The sequence below is a fragment of the Phallusia mammillata genome, chromosome 2 (assembly GCF_965637545.1).
Source record: "Phallusia mammillata chromosome 2, kaPhaMamm4.hap1.1, whole genome shotgun sequence".
Taxonomy (NCBI): domain Eukaryota; kingdom Metazoa; phylum Chordata; class Ascidiacea; order Phlebobranchia; family Ascidiidae; genus Phallusia; species Phallusia mammillata.
Genome location: NC_137253.1, coordinates 25,457,716 through 25,473,396, shown reverse-complemented (window position 1 = coordinate 25,473,396; position 15,681 = coordinate 25,457,716). Strand labels below are relative to the sequence as shown.

At 41.0% G+C, this 15,681-nt stretch overlaps 1 protein-coding gene across 2 annotated transcripts; it reads right to left on the bottom strand.

The window, feature by feature from the left end:
• Positions 1 to 791: 791 nt before the first annotated feature.
• LOC145213488 (ADAMTS-like protein 5) lies at positions 792 to 13,691 on the bottom strand. Of its 2 annotated transcripts, none has more exons than XM_080081780.1 (13): positions 13,511 to 13,691; positions 13,244 to 13,397; positions 12,757 to 12,883; positions 12,529 to 12,595; positions 10,994 to 11,096; positions 10,082 to 10,212; positions 7,105 to 7,225; positions 6,752 to 6,835; positions 4,782 to 4,957; positions 4,412 to 4,523; positions 3,581 to 3,771; positions 2,941 to 3,019; positions 792 to 1,958 (listed from the first exon to the last, which is right to left on the bottom strand). In XM_080081780.1, exons 1-13 carry the CDS (start codon positions 13,568 to 13,570, stop codon positions 1,510 to 1,512), a joined length of 1,854 nt encoding a protein of 617 aa, XP_079937906.1. In that variant the 5' UTR covers positions 13,571 to 13,691; the 3' UTR covers positions 792 to 1,509. The 2 variants fall into 2 exon arrangements, with proteins under 2 accessions (XP_079937906.1, XP_079937908.1); XM_080081782.1 differs by having other exon boundaries at positions 4,463 to 4,523; positions 13,511 to 13,676.
• Between the last annotated feature and the right edge of the window lie 1,990 nt (positions 13,692 to 15,681).

The following is a 15,681-nucleotide window of genomic DNA, read 5'->3' as shown; positions in this document are numbered from 1 at the left end:
ACAGGCTGACCACAAGGCAGGCTGTTGCGTAAACCGAGTGTTTTGAAATAGTTGTGCAATCAATTGCAGTGCTGCACATCTTTGCAAGCGTTTAACTTAAAACAAACTAATTGATGTGAGTAAAATAAGGTACTGTTTTGCAATGATCGCAAGAAAAACGAGTATCAGTTTCAAAGCCAATGTTTTATCGTTGATCTTTCTCTTTTCCATCGTTTACTTTCCTTGAGATAAATGAGACTTGATGTGTGTTGCGTAACGAGAATAAAAGACAAGAACTAAATTGATCTTTTGTGGATCATGTCGGTCGGCAGGCCGATACGAACCAAGAGAAACAGAAGAAACAATAAACTTACGAGTAAAGAATAACATATAGCCCAAGAAGCTCAGCTGACGCAGGAGAACATTTCCAAACCAACAGTCAGTCCAGCGCTTGTTATTCATTGCGGGAACCGCACACACTAGTCCCCCGCAAAAACAATAATACAGGAATTATTTAAAATCAGCGAAGAGGACCAAACCCTCGTAAAAGAATAACAATAAAAACCAAATTGCTGAAAGTAAAAACTTCGTGTCAATTAACTCAAATTTAACTTGGTCTGGATTGACTTAAAGCTAACACAGATTTGCAGCACATTTTTTATCTGTGTTTGAAAATGATTGGATCTTTTTTTAGTAATTAAAAAAAATGCATATGATCCCTAGCCTCACAGGTTTAGAAAGTAATATTAAAGAAAAAACTCAAAATCAGTTCAATCGAGACTGACAGAGTGCCTTTAATAGTGTAATATAACTTTTAACTAGGTTTTCAATTTTTTTATTAAGAAAGGAATTTTAAACATTTCTCAAACAAAAGATGATTTAATTCTAAAACTTCATTGTCAAGAAAATGTACAAAACAAATACAAAAAGAAAAAAAACAACAACAACAGCAGGTAAATATACAACAATGAATGGAGCACTTATGGAGAATGCTGACATAAGTAAAGCAACTGTCGATACATCCACAAAAAGAATAAAAATATATATAATGCTGTTACACTGCTGGTTCAAATATACAGCTTGTGCCAAGTTAAATATGTGTTTGAACAATTAAATTGTATACCGTTTACTGGCAATAAACATAATTAAATCTATTCCAAAATTTGACTTTAGTTGTGGTGCAACTGTTCAATAAAATACAGCACCGAGTTGTGAAAGCTGCACAAACCATAGAAAACGCAGATCTAAAAAGGATAGACAACATTGTGGTTGATGGGCTTTGTATGCTGACAGTTGAACCTTATACCTGACCGTTGCACGTCAAGTGACATTTCGCGCCACCCTATCATAATGATTGTGGCTTGGAATAGTATCTGAAGCAGTTCAGTACAAACACGACTGCAATATTTGGCCAAGATTCTAAGCCTCGTCGATCAGACCGCAGTCAGAGTGTTTTTTTAATCTGCTTAATCGCCGGGCCAACAGCACTGAGGCTCTTTTCACCGTTTCTTTCAGCTACCAGTTTAAAATTCAGGAGCCAGTCCTTCGTCGTCTAGGTTTTCGCGGTGCACGACGTTGTTCTGGATCGCGCAAGATGTTGGAACGAGTTGGAAACTTGAAGTTGTCGCAGATATTGCTGTTAGACACTTTGCGCATACCATCTGCGTACTTTCGCTTCCAGAAATGCCAATAGTCCATGTGGTCGACCACCAGGCGTGTTTCATAATTTTCACCAGCCGTTGCGTTACCAACAAATTGAACAATGCCGTTACTGTCAGGGGTGCGTTCAATTCTACGCTTTCGACCCATGATCAGGTAGTCGCGGTATGGTCGCAGTTTAGGGCAGCAACTGCTGTACACCCAGATGTATTCGCGTTTCATCAGTTTAAAGTCGGACTTGTACACAGTCTTGATCAGCACATCGTGACTAAAGCGTTTGCCCTCCACCTTCTTCTTGGATTGAACACGAGCATGAATAACTGTAATTCAAAGAGAAACCAATTTGGTCACATAATTGATGATTTAGATACGCAGTTTCTTTCCTAAACAGATGCTTCATTACCTTCACTCGCAAACTAAGCGAATGTGTGACATACAACAGTCTGAAATTTAGTAGCGTTCGCGAGTCCAAAGTCATAGACTAAGTTTGAAGAAATTTTGCTTGAATCATGTGGTTTATGGACAATGTGATGTAACATTTGCCAAATTCATTGTTTTTGTCGTCTTATTGTAAAACACAAACGTATGATTTATACGTATGATATAGAAAAAGAACTGAACACGACGGATTTTGATTTTTACTATTTTATTTATTTTAACACATTAACTTAGCCTTGGCCTGATTGGAGTTTCGGCAAAGTCTCTACTTGGCTAACTGCTTGGAATAGAATTAGATTCGCCAAGGCTAAGTAACCGACTTAGCTTGACACGTTTATAAAGATTCCTACATGTTCTGATATAATGTGATTGATGAACTTGTTTATAAAAACTTGAATCACATGACCGTTTCCGAAAATTGTTATTTTGAGAGACAAACATGTGACGTAACAGTCCCAGGAAGGTTCCATCTGAAAAAGGTTTGAAAGTGCGACACTACAGTAGCTGCGCTAGATTGCCGGCGGATGAGACGGATTAACTATGCAGACTCGGGCAAATCGCAACAATAACAAGAAGATGTGGGCCTGGCGCTGTCATGTGAGTTTGTGACGGAAAAGGGCCACGATTTACATCAGACTGTGTGAGGTAATCCCATCAAATGCACCGCCAACACAAGCTTTTCACGATTATTATTCGATTGCGCTGTACGAAGGTGTCGGATTTATGTCTATGGTTGATTGGCAAGGTTCAATATCGAGAGTCATCCATATAGCATTAGGTACAATGTAACTTATATGTGCCTATAGTTGGTTCATTAAAAAAAATCGTACGCTTTTAGTTTTTTTATTGTGCAATGTAACTTACCGAAATCACTTTGACAAAAATGACGCTTTCGGCTGCTCGGCTTCTTGCATGGGGTGCAGTATGAAGGCTTCTTTCGTTTCTGAAGGAAATTGTTACAGGGTAAACAATGGTGGGATTCACATTTTTTGTCAGCCGGTTTTTTCACAAAAGTCCATTGACAGTAACCAGTAATGAAAACCGTTTCGCTGATCTCAAAAACTTCGTGAGACGGTTCTGTAGAACCGGTGCGAACCAGCTGAATCCCACCACTGAGGGTAAATGTATGGTCCAAAAGCATGCAGGCTAAGTTCAATAAACATTATCAATTCGTGCTCGAAGCAGCACTTAAGGTTTCGATTTGACGCGTGACCCCCTTGTTGAACTTGTTTAAGTATGTTGAATAAGGCTATAACGCTTTCGGTGCGATTGGTCTCCACAGGTCGCTCTTATGCCAAAAAATGCGTTTATAATTCTTTCACATAAAAACGAAACTATGCGTCCGAAAATTCCTTTCACAATCAACGGCTCAATTTATTGTTGCAGAAGATATTTCCACTGCAAAACGAAACCAAGCTGCGAATGCTGTCCAACATCCTGACCTAGGTTATGAAAATACACCCAATCGAGTTACTACCGCAACTACTACATTTGTAGCACGTACTTTGTTTGTGGGTTTTACTTGAGGTACATTTCGAGTTCGTGCGGTGGTTGTAGTGGCTTCTGTAGTAGTCGTTGTGGTAGTTGGAGCCGCTGTTGTTGTGGTAACGGAGGTAGTGGTGCTTGCTTTTGTGCTTGGTGGTGAATAGGGAGACATAAATTCGTAGTCCTGTTCGTCCGAAGGTGATTCCCTTGCTGAAAATATATAGCCTGCGTAAGCAATTTTCACTATTTTAGCCAAACTTTCGGTACGGGGTGATTACTTAAAATGAGCATTTTCATACTAGGACAAAAGTTAACGGATGACACAGTTATTTATGCATTGGCTAAAAGTAAAGTTCCATACACATGCGGCGTAATTTTGAAAATGGTAATAAACTGTCACACCAAGCATTACTTGCACACACCATCGCACAGTTTCTTTTGCCGTATGTTCACTTTGGTTTATAGGTAAAATACTAGGCCTCATCAAGCCAAACAGAAGTTGCAGTTTGTCACGAAATGTGTTGTAAGAATAAGGACTCAAAAGTGAGAATTTGAGACTTTTGGAAGAATGAAAAGTAACGGATTAGTGTTTGTAAATATTATCATGCAAGAATATGTCTGGATTGACTAAATGAAGCAACCAGCAACCACCCATAAAACGCTTTGAAAGATTTACACCATGCACAGCCAGGCACCCCACACAGAAAGTGTGTGAAGGGCGCTTGTTGAAAATTAGGGTCCCTTGCACGCAGCGGGGCCTTAGTTATTAATTGCACCACCAACACCACGGCCAGCTACTGTCAATCCCCTTAAGAGGGGCTGACTTTGGCGTGCTTCGAAACTCATGTACCCTCGACCGCTGGTATGGTGTGTGTGATCGCAACCAACTGAGCATAAGTACCGCGGTTCTTCGGCAGCCAATACTCGTATTCCACGTTCGGTTCACCGCTGAGATACAGCACCTGCAAAAACAGACGCACTAAATAATAATAATTAAGGCACAAAATATTTGCCGAGCATAAACAAACTTTCGTAAACTGGATTTATTCGCATTTGAATTCCAGTGTGCACATTTCCACTGCGCCACAAGTGGAAAAAAACGCGGGAAATGTTGTCAGTTACGTTACAATACCACTTCAAAGCTGAAGAAAACCTAGTTGCAACTGCATCTGCACGTACAGTATTACGCTTCTAAACCTGGAAAAATGTTGTTAACTCACCATGATGTATAGATCCGTGGTGGTTGGACCTTCAGCAACAAGTGTCTCTTCAATATCATCTTTTGCTCGTTCATATCTGAACTCCGTTCCGGCTGCAGTCAAGTCCACCGACCAGCTGATGAGGTACTTGTCATTCAGCACATAGTTAAGATAAGGTCCCTCGGCCTCGACAAGCGCTGCAATATACAGGCTTTTAAAAAATAATACAAAACTAGAAATCTGTTATGATTAAGAAAGCGATGATTTTCTCTTCTCCCAAGTAATCTGAAATTAATCAACGCTGGTTTTATTTATAGTAATGAGGTTACGTGAGACTGACAAATAATGTAACAAAGGGGAAACTTCAGTTTGGTCAATTGATATTTATCTAAAGCACTCTCGTAACCCCTTAAAGAGATTACGATCGGTCGCGTGACAAACTACCAACAATAGCTTTGCAATACCGACGCATTTTAAGCACTTGGCCGAGGTTTGGCTGCAATAAACGGCCATTGGAAGGTACATAATGCTTCCATTGTTTGTCAAGAAACTTACTATTGCGCACCACTAAAAATCCATTACAAGTGGCAAATTGCGTTTATCACACAACAGTAAAGTCGGGTACACAACTTTAAAGATTTAGTTGAGTTGCCGTTTGTTTAAATGCCATCCAAATGCAAACGTTGCTTTTAATCACGCGGATTTCTACAGCTGTTTGCTGTGCTTGCAGAAGTAAAAACAAACAGTCCCATTCCAATACATCACGTGCTGTAACAACTCTTGCGTCTCAGAGAGCATGGCCTAGTTTTTTTGCAGGGATTCTTGGAAATTGCTTATTCTTAAACCTGAATTTTCCTAGGTTTGGCTGGCCCGCAAGTTCATTTTATGCTGCTGCTTGGAAGATTAAGTTAGTTGAGGCACGTACACATTGGTTAGCAGATGCTACAAACTTAGTGAAATATAAACGGATAAGCTATTTTCATTGCCCTATTTGGTTAGTGCGAATGGAATTGAAACCATATCATGGCGGTAAAAACAAAATTAGAAAAACAATAGAGTGTTTGAAAAATGTATAAATGCACATTTCTGGTCTAACCTGGTATGTTAAGAATTTGCGAAATCGGGTTTAATATAGCCATGAAATGTAATCTCGATTCTTTGCGGTGCGGGACGCGTATTTCCGCCTCGGTGACTCGAATATTGGTGTGATTATCGAAACTCGACACCGCTATAAATCACCGAAATCGCAGAAACTGTCACTACCAAGCAACCTGATCTGGCAGAAACGTAATTTGTTCCGCCAATGACTTTTAACTTTAGCTTCAGTGTGGCTCAGATTACTAAGATTTATTTCCGCAGCGAAATTTTGACTGAAAGATCACATCAATAGTAAGTACCTAATTTGCCTACAACAAAATTTCAAACAAACATTGGGAAAATTGCGAGAAAATTGCAAAACAAACATTGGGAACTTGCGAATTTTTGTTTTTAGGCAGCATTAATAATTAAAAACACGAAACGTAATCAGCCGAATATTAGTTGACTACAAATATTAGGTGTGTTGAAAACAAACCACAGTATACGACGTCAAATTAGTAAAAACAGTTGTGGTTAGCCTGCTCCTATCACTGAGCTTCTTGTCGTCAGCGCAACGCGTCCAACCCAAAAGTTTAAATCAATTTTGCTGCAACGTAAACAAGATTACGTCGTCTCGAACTAAGGCCTTTGCTTGTCGATACATGGGAAGTTAAGTTTTGAAAGTCGGTTAATGTGCCGTACTCTGACGTCAAACACGGCCGCTTTGCGTAGGACAAACGCCAATGTGCATTACATACAATAGGACTAAGCAAACAACCAACTGCGTACGGAAATGACCGACTGAAGTGTCAACAGCAGCGTGCTTTTAACCCGCAAGTTTCGCCAACGACATGACTTTGATCAAATAGCGAGGAATGTCGTAAAGTGATATCAATGTAGTTGGGTTCGCTTACCCAAATAGTTCTTGGATGACTCTCGTACTCTGATGTGCGTTGCTCCTGCCGGAATCAGCTTCGCCACATTGTAGTCGAACTTTGCTGAACAATGAGATAAACAAATATGGTAAAGACGTTTTATAAGTGATAGTATGTTGCTCACTAGTTGCAGAACCGAACAAAAACTATAACTATTAATAGTTATGGAATTCCACATACTCGGTTATGTGTGCACAAATAAAAACCGTTTGCTATTCGATGGTAACATCAAGTCTACAATGCTTCTACATAAGGTACACAGATTAAGATAGTAAACAAACGTGAAGTAATCTTAGTGAACGTGAGAGTTTTTGTAGGATTTTACAACCTACCCGCATTTGAGTTCATCTCTGCAACTCCCTTGAAAAAGGTGCAGGTCGAGTTGTCACCACCACAAACTCCACACGCGTCATTGGTCAAGTTTGAACCAAGCACGTTGTTGCAGCCAACTCTCTTTAAAAACATAAGGTTTTTTATGAAAGAAGGTCTAACCCAGTGGTTCACTACTGGGAAGGGATTTAAACATTCAGGGGAGGAATAGACTTAGTTTGTAGCTTACATGGGGTTTGTAATTAGACACTTAAGCTCTGGTAATAAGTTATAACCAGTGAAGATGATAAAAGACCCAATTTTGAATGATCTTTGTATAATTTTTTATCTACTGTATAGTCTACATGTATTGTTGAGGAATGAAAATGTTTTGAAATGTGAAGCGAAAAATTTGTCGATAAAGTTTGGAAACCGCTGGTCTATTCCCTGTCGGAAACCATTTAAAGGTGTCCGACATGCATTAGCTCCTATTTCTGTCTTTGGCTGTGTAAGTTTGAAGCGATAAATTTATGTTTGGTATCTTAACTACTCGACGTGTAACACGACACTTTAACATGGCAAGCCTTGGTGCGACAATCTTCACACGACTGATGCTGAACACGTGCGTCAACAGGCACAAATAGGTTACGTAATATAGGATGGTTGCGCTACCACACCTACACGAAACTACAAATCCCTTGCGACCGCATGTAGATTAGCAGATTATACGTCCTTGTGCGAAACACCTAATATCCGCCGACTGTCAAGTTGCTCGTAGTGAAAGGCGCCAGAGGGCTGGCCGGTACGCCAAGTATTTGATGGGAACATGGTCTTGACACACACCACACGGGGAGTGTTCGACGCAAAACCGTTGGCCAAATCGGATAAGGAGAGGTGATAATACTCTAACACGGATTAGAATTATTGTTGGGCAAAACAAATGAAGAAACCAGGACAGGTTCGCCGGTGATGACGACATGGGTCAATCTGGTTGAAGTTGGTATTTGAGAATCGGATTGAATGTAACCGAGAAACGTGATATTATTTTCTGGCCTTGGCCGGTTTTCGGCAGAAAATAACAAACATGTCACTGAGGTGCTGCATTTTTTAATTGTGTGGGTAGGGATCACAAATTTTTTACACCACCTTATTTGGTTTTGTTGTCGTTTACAAAGTGTTAACCTGGTACCGTATTTAAATTTAAACACCATTGCTATTGTTAAAAGTGAGATTTTTATTGAGAATTTGTTGTAAAATTTGTGCAATTACTCGTTTCTAATGATTGGTGTCGTTTCAGTCCATAATAGAAAAGATAAAATTGTCTGCGCTGACACCAAAATCGGATAAGAACTGCACGCCAGTCGAAATTAGTCTGTACTTAATTTGTGCAACGATAAAACGCTACGCATTGTATAAGCAGCAACAAACTGTTTTGCGATATTGATAACTCAGCATTTTGCTTGAACTTATATGGCAACGCAAACGTGTTATATATACACAGACACACAGACCAGGTTGCACTACTTGGGGTGTGGGCCGCCACAGCAGAAAGATTAGCAGCGCAGAGAACAATAGGGCCTCTGTGACGCAGTGTTACCAACATCGCCGCAAAATCATAACGACTGACTGATATCAATAAACGGCCATTGTTTTTCGTATGACGTCATCGACTCATCAGGTACATGACGTGGCGGTCACGTCGCCCGCAAACGGTCGTCCGTCTTGCTAACCGCCGCCCGCAAAGTGCGTTACTCACTACCGGCATTTTAGCACCTTGTTGGTATTGAACAGGATTAGGCCGATTGTTGAGTTCAGTAATTCTGCTCATGAGTCAAAGCTATTGGCAGCAATCGATCGTTGGCGATCGCGCAACAACAAGTTTTTGTTTTTATCAATTTCACGAGTTACCCTGGAGGCAAAAAGGTCAAGAGCGATTGCATGGCAATAGTTTCAATCATAAGCTGTGGGTGATAACCTTTTGCTGTTTCGTCAATGCATCGATCACCTAATTTCGCGTTGCACTTTGTTGCACACTCGCCTGGCGTCATTGAGATACGGTTTCCGATACCGCACGAAGAAACTCTATTAGACCCTGAAATTGATAGCCTGTGTTTTGTGACGCACGCTTTAACATGGAAGGGATCTTAGCTAATTTAAGCGATGTTGTTCTTGTTAAGGAACTTATACAAACCACACAATGACCTAAAAATCACTTTGAAGTGTTGTTGTTTTTCAGGTTACAAGACGTAGGTAACATCATACGGCACTTGTGTCTTAAATTATGCATCGCCTTTGCAGGTTGCGCATTCGGCCACAAAAGAAATGGCTTCTCACGGGGATCACACCCGAAAAGAGACGCGACAAACTCACCACTTTTTCATTGACGACTTATTTTGATTGATGGGCCCGCAGTAGCAGATGGATTCAGGGAGCGGCACCATCAATAAGGTTTAACATTAAGTTGTGTTTGCGAAACTTGTTATTGAATTAAAGGATTCGGAATAGCGAACATGTCGCCTTATATGCATACCGGTATAGATCATGGGGCATCCACGCCTCTACACAGTATTACAGACACACCATCTTCCCCTCTGACCGCTAACCAGACACGCCCGATACACGGGTTTGCCGTTGCATTACATGAACGACTTTTCCGAGCTAAACAACTTTTTGAGTGATTTTGGTACAAATCTATGTAGCTTATCAACGTTTTTAATGTCAATTATTGCTCATTCGTTGTGACGCATATGCCATTTGACTTTCGTTGGAAAGCTAACGAGGCAAAGCTGCAAGTCGGGCCTTCACACTCGGCTTCATTTTTGCCGCATTTTCACCAACTTTCGGCCCTGATTCGGACTTCGTTTGAAACATTTGGTTCGGGCCTGCACTTTCGGGTTCAGGCCCCAATTTTAAGCCAGATTGCAACTGTGTCACAAAAAACACACAGCATAATCGTAACCTTTTTTAGCTGAATAGTGAGTTACTTTACGCGATACGTACCACACATTCTCCACTGATGCAGATTCCGTTGTTTTCTCTTCTACACCGAGTCCCGTCCATCACCAGACCAAAGCTCTTGTAGAAGTAGAATCCTCTGGCCATGCAGTAAAGGTTGCACGGTTCGGCATCAACTAAATCAGAACAAATCATGTGTCAATCAACTCGACGCAAATTGCAGTAAACCTTATGGAGCAGTATATATTTCGCTAAACGAATCTCATATGTATGTTTTCACATCAAAAATTGAAAAATCCCCAATAACACGCAAGTTTTAAAGCACAACTAAACCTTTAGACAGTGACATGAATTCACGATGTTAAAGATCGATGCGTCGCGGTGGGATTTGTCTGTCACATAATGTTTTCAAAACGTGAATCCTGTAGGTAGCGTGGCACCACTTAAATATATTTTGAAGGCCTCCAGGCCACCCAAGCTAGCGAATTTTATGAAGCGCACTAAATAAGGTTATTTCTAGGGAGCGATAGCGGAGCGTCCGCGGTTTCGTATTACTTATTGGATTCGGCTGCAAACCGTTTTCAAGTCTGTTTGTTTTGCCAGACATGTTTGTGTCGTTTATCTACCCAAGATTGGTGATCTCTGACAGACATAGAGCTTGACAACAGCCAATGTAAGTGAATTATATCGCGGTAACGTGATTCGGTTACGCGGCTTTGTTGGGACTTGTCAAAGTAGTGAAATTTTCAGCACACAAACGCCAGAATTTGTATTTGCTCCTGCCTGGTCTAATAAACGAGTACCAAGTAGTCAAGAATGCCGTCGCACAAACCGCAACGATAAATTGTGGTAGATATCATATTTGATAATGCTGTTGTCGAGACTGCAGAATGATTTATTGCGTACACTCAATCTACATATGTACGTGTGGTCGACTTTGCTTTTATGAATGCTTACCGTAGTGTGGGTGCCACCGGAGTTGCTTGGTGTCATAACGATCCACTGTATCGTAGTGTGAGCACTGGGTGGCGCGAAAGTCGCTTAAAATTCCTTCGCAGTCCTGCGTTGTAATACACAGGTCAGTGCAAACAGTATGTAATATGTATAAAGTATTTTACAATTTAAAGAAGGGAGTGTCATATTTGACAGAAAACGCAAATCAATTTTAACAGCAGTGTGTTCTCAGGTCTTGCACGTGGCCCACAAAACGTAAGGCAAGTGTGGTCCCCTTGTCATGGGGGTTGGCGTTAATCGCTCACACATTATGCGTAACCGGTTTGGCTGAACCTATTCCAGGTACAGCCCAGGGAAAAACTACTGTCAATATAAATCTTGCGACGACGCTCGACTTTTATGGACTTGTTTGGAGAAGTTATAGTCAGGCGTGAAGCCACTGGTATTTCATGCTTCATTGCTGGTCACTGGCAAGGACATAGCTTTCAAATGCGCTCGCAAAGTTTTGTCTTCTTATTGTTTCTTTTGGCTGTGGGCATATTTATTTGTTGCAATTTATGCGCGCCGTTTTTGTTTACTTGTAGACAAACGTTGCTACTTTAACCTAAACTTTTAGGAATAAAGATGAGCAAAAATGTTAATAAATTCATAGTTGTAAGATTACAATTGTCATATGTAACTTTAAACTAGACACAATAACTCGTACAAAGAGCGAGCAACGTTTTACGATACATAGCACATATTGGGGGACTTGTGTCAATTTAGTCTTTCAACTTTCCGCATTTTGAAGTGGTTGGTTACGACGATCGGTCGGACCAATATTTTCTCGGAACAACCACACGCACCAGGAGAACTTCACTTTAACTTGTCAAACCAATCATCCGGTCAAATTACTTGTGGTTAAGAAACGTGACATTAAGGTCTTGCTATCATTTTTGTGTTTCATGTTTCACGAAACATTTTGCCGATAGCGTCCAAGAAAATTGATTTTTCTGAAGTTAGTGGCCAAAATCTACCAAGAAACCACGATTGAAATGAAAATCTACAACACCCAGCGCAGTACTGAACTTATACGAAAAAGCGTAAGTACATCTTGCAATTTAGGCTGAAAAACAGCTAAACGAACTTATCGAAACAGAAGCAGTTAAAACCATCTTTCATGTTTTGTTTGTGAGGTCAGATACGCTGTTTTCGATGAAATTTCCCAAAGTCGCCACTAATTGCGTGTTAACGTGCAATTTATAAAGCGCGGTTAAGGCTGAATCACGTAGTCGCGTTTCTACGGTTTTCCATTTTGCCATGTTTGCCACTATTTACCACAAACGTGTTTACGGGCGTTTTGCGTCACGGTGTTGCGTGTCAAAGGAGAATTGCTGTTGTTCGCCTTCACACAACCCTTTAACCGCGGAATAGTGATAAAAGCAAAAGAATGCCATTTTACACCCAACAATAGAAGACACAGCGATCCATCACTGTACTTGTGCGTTTAAAGTTTAATAAAGCTTTGTTTGATTAAACAGAGGAAGTGAGGAACCCACCATTGAATTACAGATCTGGTGCTCAACGTCGTCACCCGAACAGTCGCGAATCGCGTCTTCTAGCGTTCTGTAAACAATAATGATGATTTAATTTAGTATAACGGCATAATTTTAAACAAAAATACCCACAGTCCAAATTTACAGCCAACAGATACATTTTCGATTTTTATGGAATTTTAACACCTTTTTTGGTCTAGTATTTTGTACAATGTCCAAAATTGTACACACCTTATGCCGCATCGTCTGGTTCTCATGGCAACCCCGCCTCCGCAGGATCGGGAGCAGAACGACCACTCCGTCCACATGCTCCAATCCTGCTGCGAAAACTCGTCAGGCTCCAGCTCAGCGAACTCATCTGTACACAAGGTTGCTTACAAGGTTTGCCATTGTTGGTTTTTAGACGAAAAATCGTGCCGACAGGGTGAATTTCTCGAAATCGACGCCTGACCGCAAAACGCTTTGGCTCAATTGGCTTTGTGCAAAAAAGCGAAAGCGATCCGGATTTGCTGTACGGCACCATTGGGATTACCACATATTTTGCTTAAAGTTTAAACAAAATCGTGTGGTTTTGCGTTTGCTTGAGAATGCTCGCGCGGAATGCCAAAATTGCTGTGCTGAAATTTATATTAGATGGAGAGTGGCCAAACCAGTTCGCGGTTAAAACACTGTTACGGCTTATTGCAGAATCAAAATGAGCATCAGACAAACAACTCACTGATTGCTTCAAAGTAAGCATTGGGTTGCACTTGAACTGGCTGGTAAACGTCATCACGATTCTGCTTTGACACTTCTTCACTCCTTCGTCTCGTTCCAACTCGATGCATAGCCGGATGATACACATCACTTGCAGTCTGGTCAAAATCCTGTGCCTGTGGAATACAGATATATATTTGGCTGTAGAACGAACGTTTGAAGTGCAATTATCGTTCATGATTAAGTTTTGGCCTGTCGGTGCATTTTAGCAGCAAAAACTACAACATACCTCGCTAATGGAGACACACAGCACAACCAAGAAGAACTTGGCCCACATGTTGACAATCATAACACCTATATTGCTAGCAAAATACGTTATCTGTAAACAGAACGGGAGAAAATTAGCTGAAGCAAAAAGTTTGTTTTAAGATTCCGTATCTCAAACTAATATCTTGACTGGTAGGGTGCAGCTCAAACCACGAACAAATAGTTTGCATTTCAGGGCGAGTACCGATTCAAGGTTTTGCGGTGTTTGCTTTTATCGTTGGAATGTTTATTGCCTACGTTCATGGGCTCAGCCACTCACGCCATTGTGCGTGTAAGACTGCTCAAAGCATATACATATCGACGTACTTTTCTAAAAGGCATGCAAAAACACAACTCGACTCAACTCAGGTTGAAAGTTAAACTTGCTTAAACATAAGCGGAGAAAGGATTGGCTTTCAACTAGGTATATCAAGTTCCTGTTTAAGTCCAAAAACACTAAGCAATAATAATTTGTGGGTACTCCAAACTATACTTCTGTGGCTGCTTAGACTGTTCTCGCTGGTTAAACTATTCGGGTTAACGCAAACAAACTTGTGGTATACGTTGCTTTGTTGAGTAACCAGAACCTCGCAATTGTCTCTTCTGGCCCTCCCTCGAGCTCAACCCATCCAAGCAACCCCAACCGGCATTTAAGTGAAGTCACCCGGGCCCTGGTGTGACGCAACCCGGCTCTATTACATGCTTCAGCAGCACTTGACGCCGTGCACACACCAAGTCACCACCGTAAACAAACTCTTATCAAAGGACCCTGGTAACTTTAAAAGCCACGCTCCGCGCTAAAAGGCGACCCGCAGATAGTGATGAAGACGGCCCCGTGCCAAGAGGCTGCTATCTCGAGAGGATTCGGTCTGTCGAGATAAGTCGCAGCAATTTGTGCGAAAGAAAAACAACGTCAACCGCTCAACGAAAACCAAACGTCGGTAGCGCCGCTCATCTGTTGAATACGGTGACAATTAGGCGCGCCTTTGATTGACCTGCGATTAAGCTAAGTGGGACTTCACTGGAAACAAAGAGCTATAGTCGACATGCCGCTCGGATCTAATAGTTCCTGCTGCTCACATTATAAAACCAGCGCACTTCCAAGTCTTTGCAGCTTCGCAGCCTTCGATCTGCGGTTATTTTCGTTAAAGGGAAAAAAGATAAAAAGGGCGAAAGCTATTCAAATATTTACACAGTGTTGATCCGGTCGCCGTTCGTTGGCCGCCATTCCGGGAACCAACACGTTTAAATCGATTGTCAAATTTGCTGATGAACTGTAAAAGTTTAACGGGCTTATTCAAGACTATCTTGCCTCGTGTCTCCATAATTCACCGCGTTGGCGCCACTTCTAACGTTTGATTTAGGGCTATGCCGCAATTAACAACCTTACAATGTTCTGAACATAAATCATTGGAAAAAACAAAAACGCGACCACTTCAATTATTCCACTTCTAATTTTCGGAAACATCCGATTTAAGCAAGTGGTTCTCAACGCAACACAAGTGTGTGAAACGTCGGTAACCTCATTTACTTAAGGGTGTCCAGGCGTCGTAAAACACGTTTGTTTAAAAGACAAATTTGATCAACAAAATTGTTTAGCAAAAAAATGTCCTTTTATGATTCTTCAAAAATACTTCAAGCCTTCAAGTAAGGTTTAAAATATGTTTCTAGGTCTAATTTGAGATTCGTGACACACTCCTTGGGTTAAACAAATGTTGTTCGACGGGTGTGACATTCAACAAAACAACGAAGACTGAAACCTCATCCATTCGTTACTTTCTCTTTGCTCTGATGGGATCATACGTTGGATAACATCTCTCCCCAAATAAACGTTACACATTCCCGTTGCAGTTTGTTGCCGCAACATACGCAAGCTCAAAATATTACGCCTGCGGACAAAATGACTGCGTGTTCACGTCCCTAGAAATTCCGTACAAGCTCGTATTAATTGGCAATCAGTAAACACGAATGACGTAATGTTTTCCCTCACGAGAAATATGTTTCAAGTCTTACAATACGACCGTTCGTTGCAGCCGGAAGACTTTATTTGAAAGTTGTCTCTTTACAATAAGTGCTGATCTTTCGACTGATCTTTGGTTGATAAAAGCTAAAGTTTACAATGCCGAAATGTTTTGACTAAGACTACTGGAATTT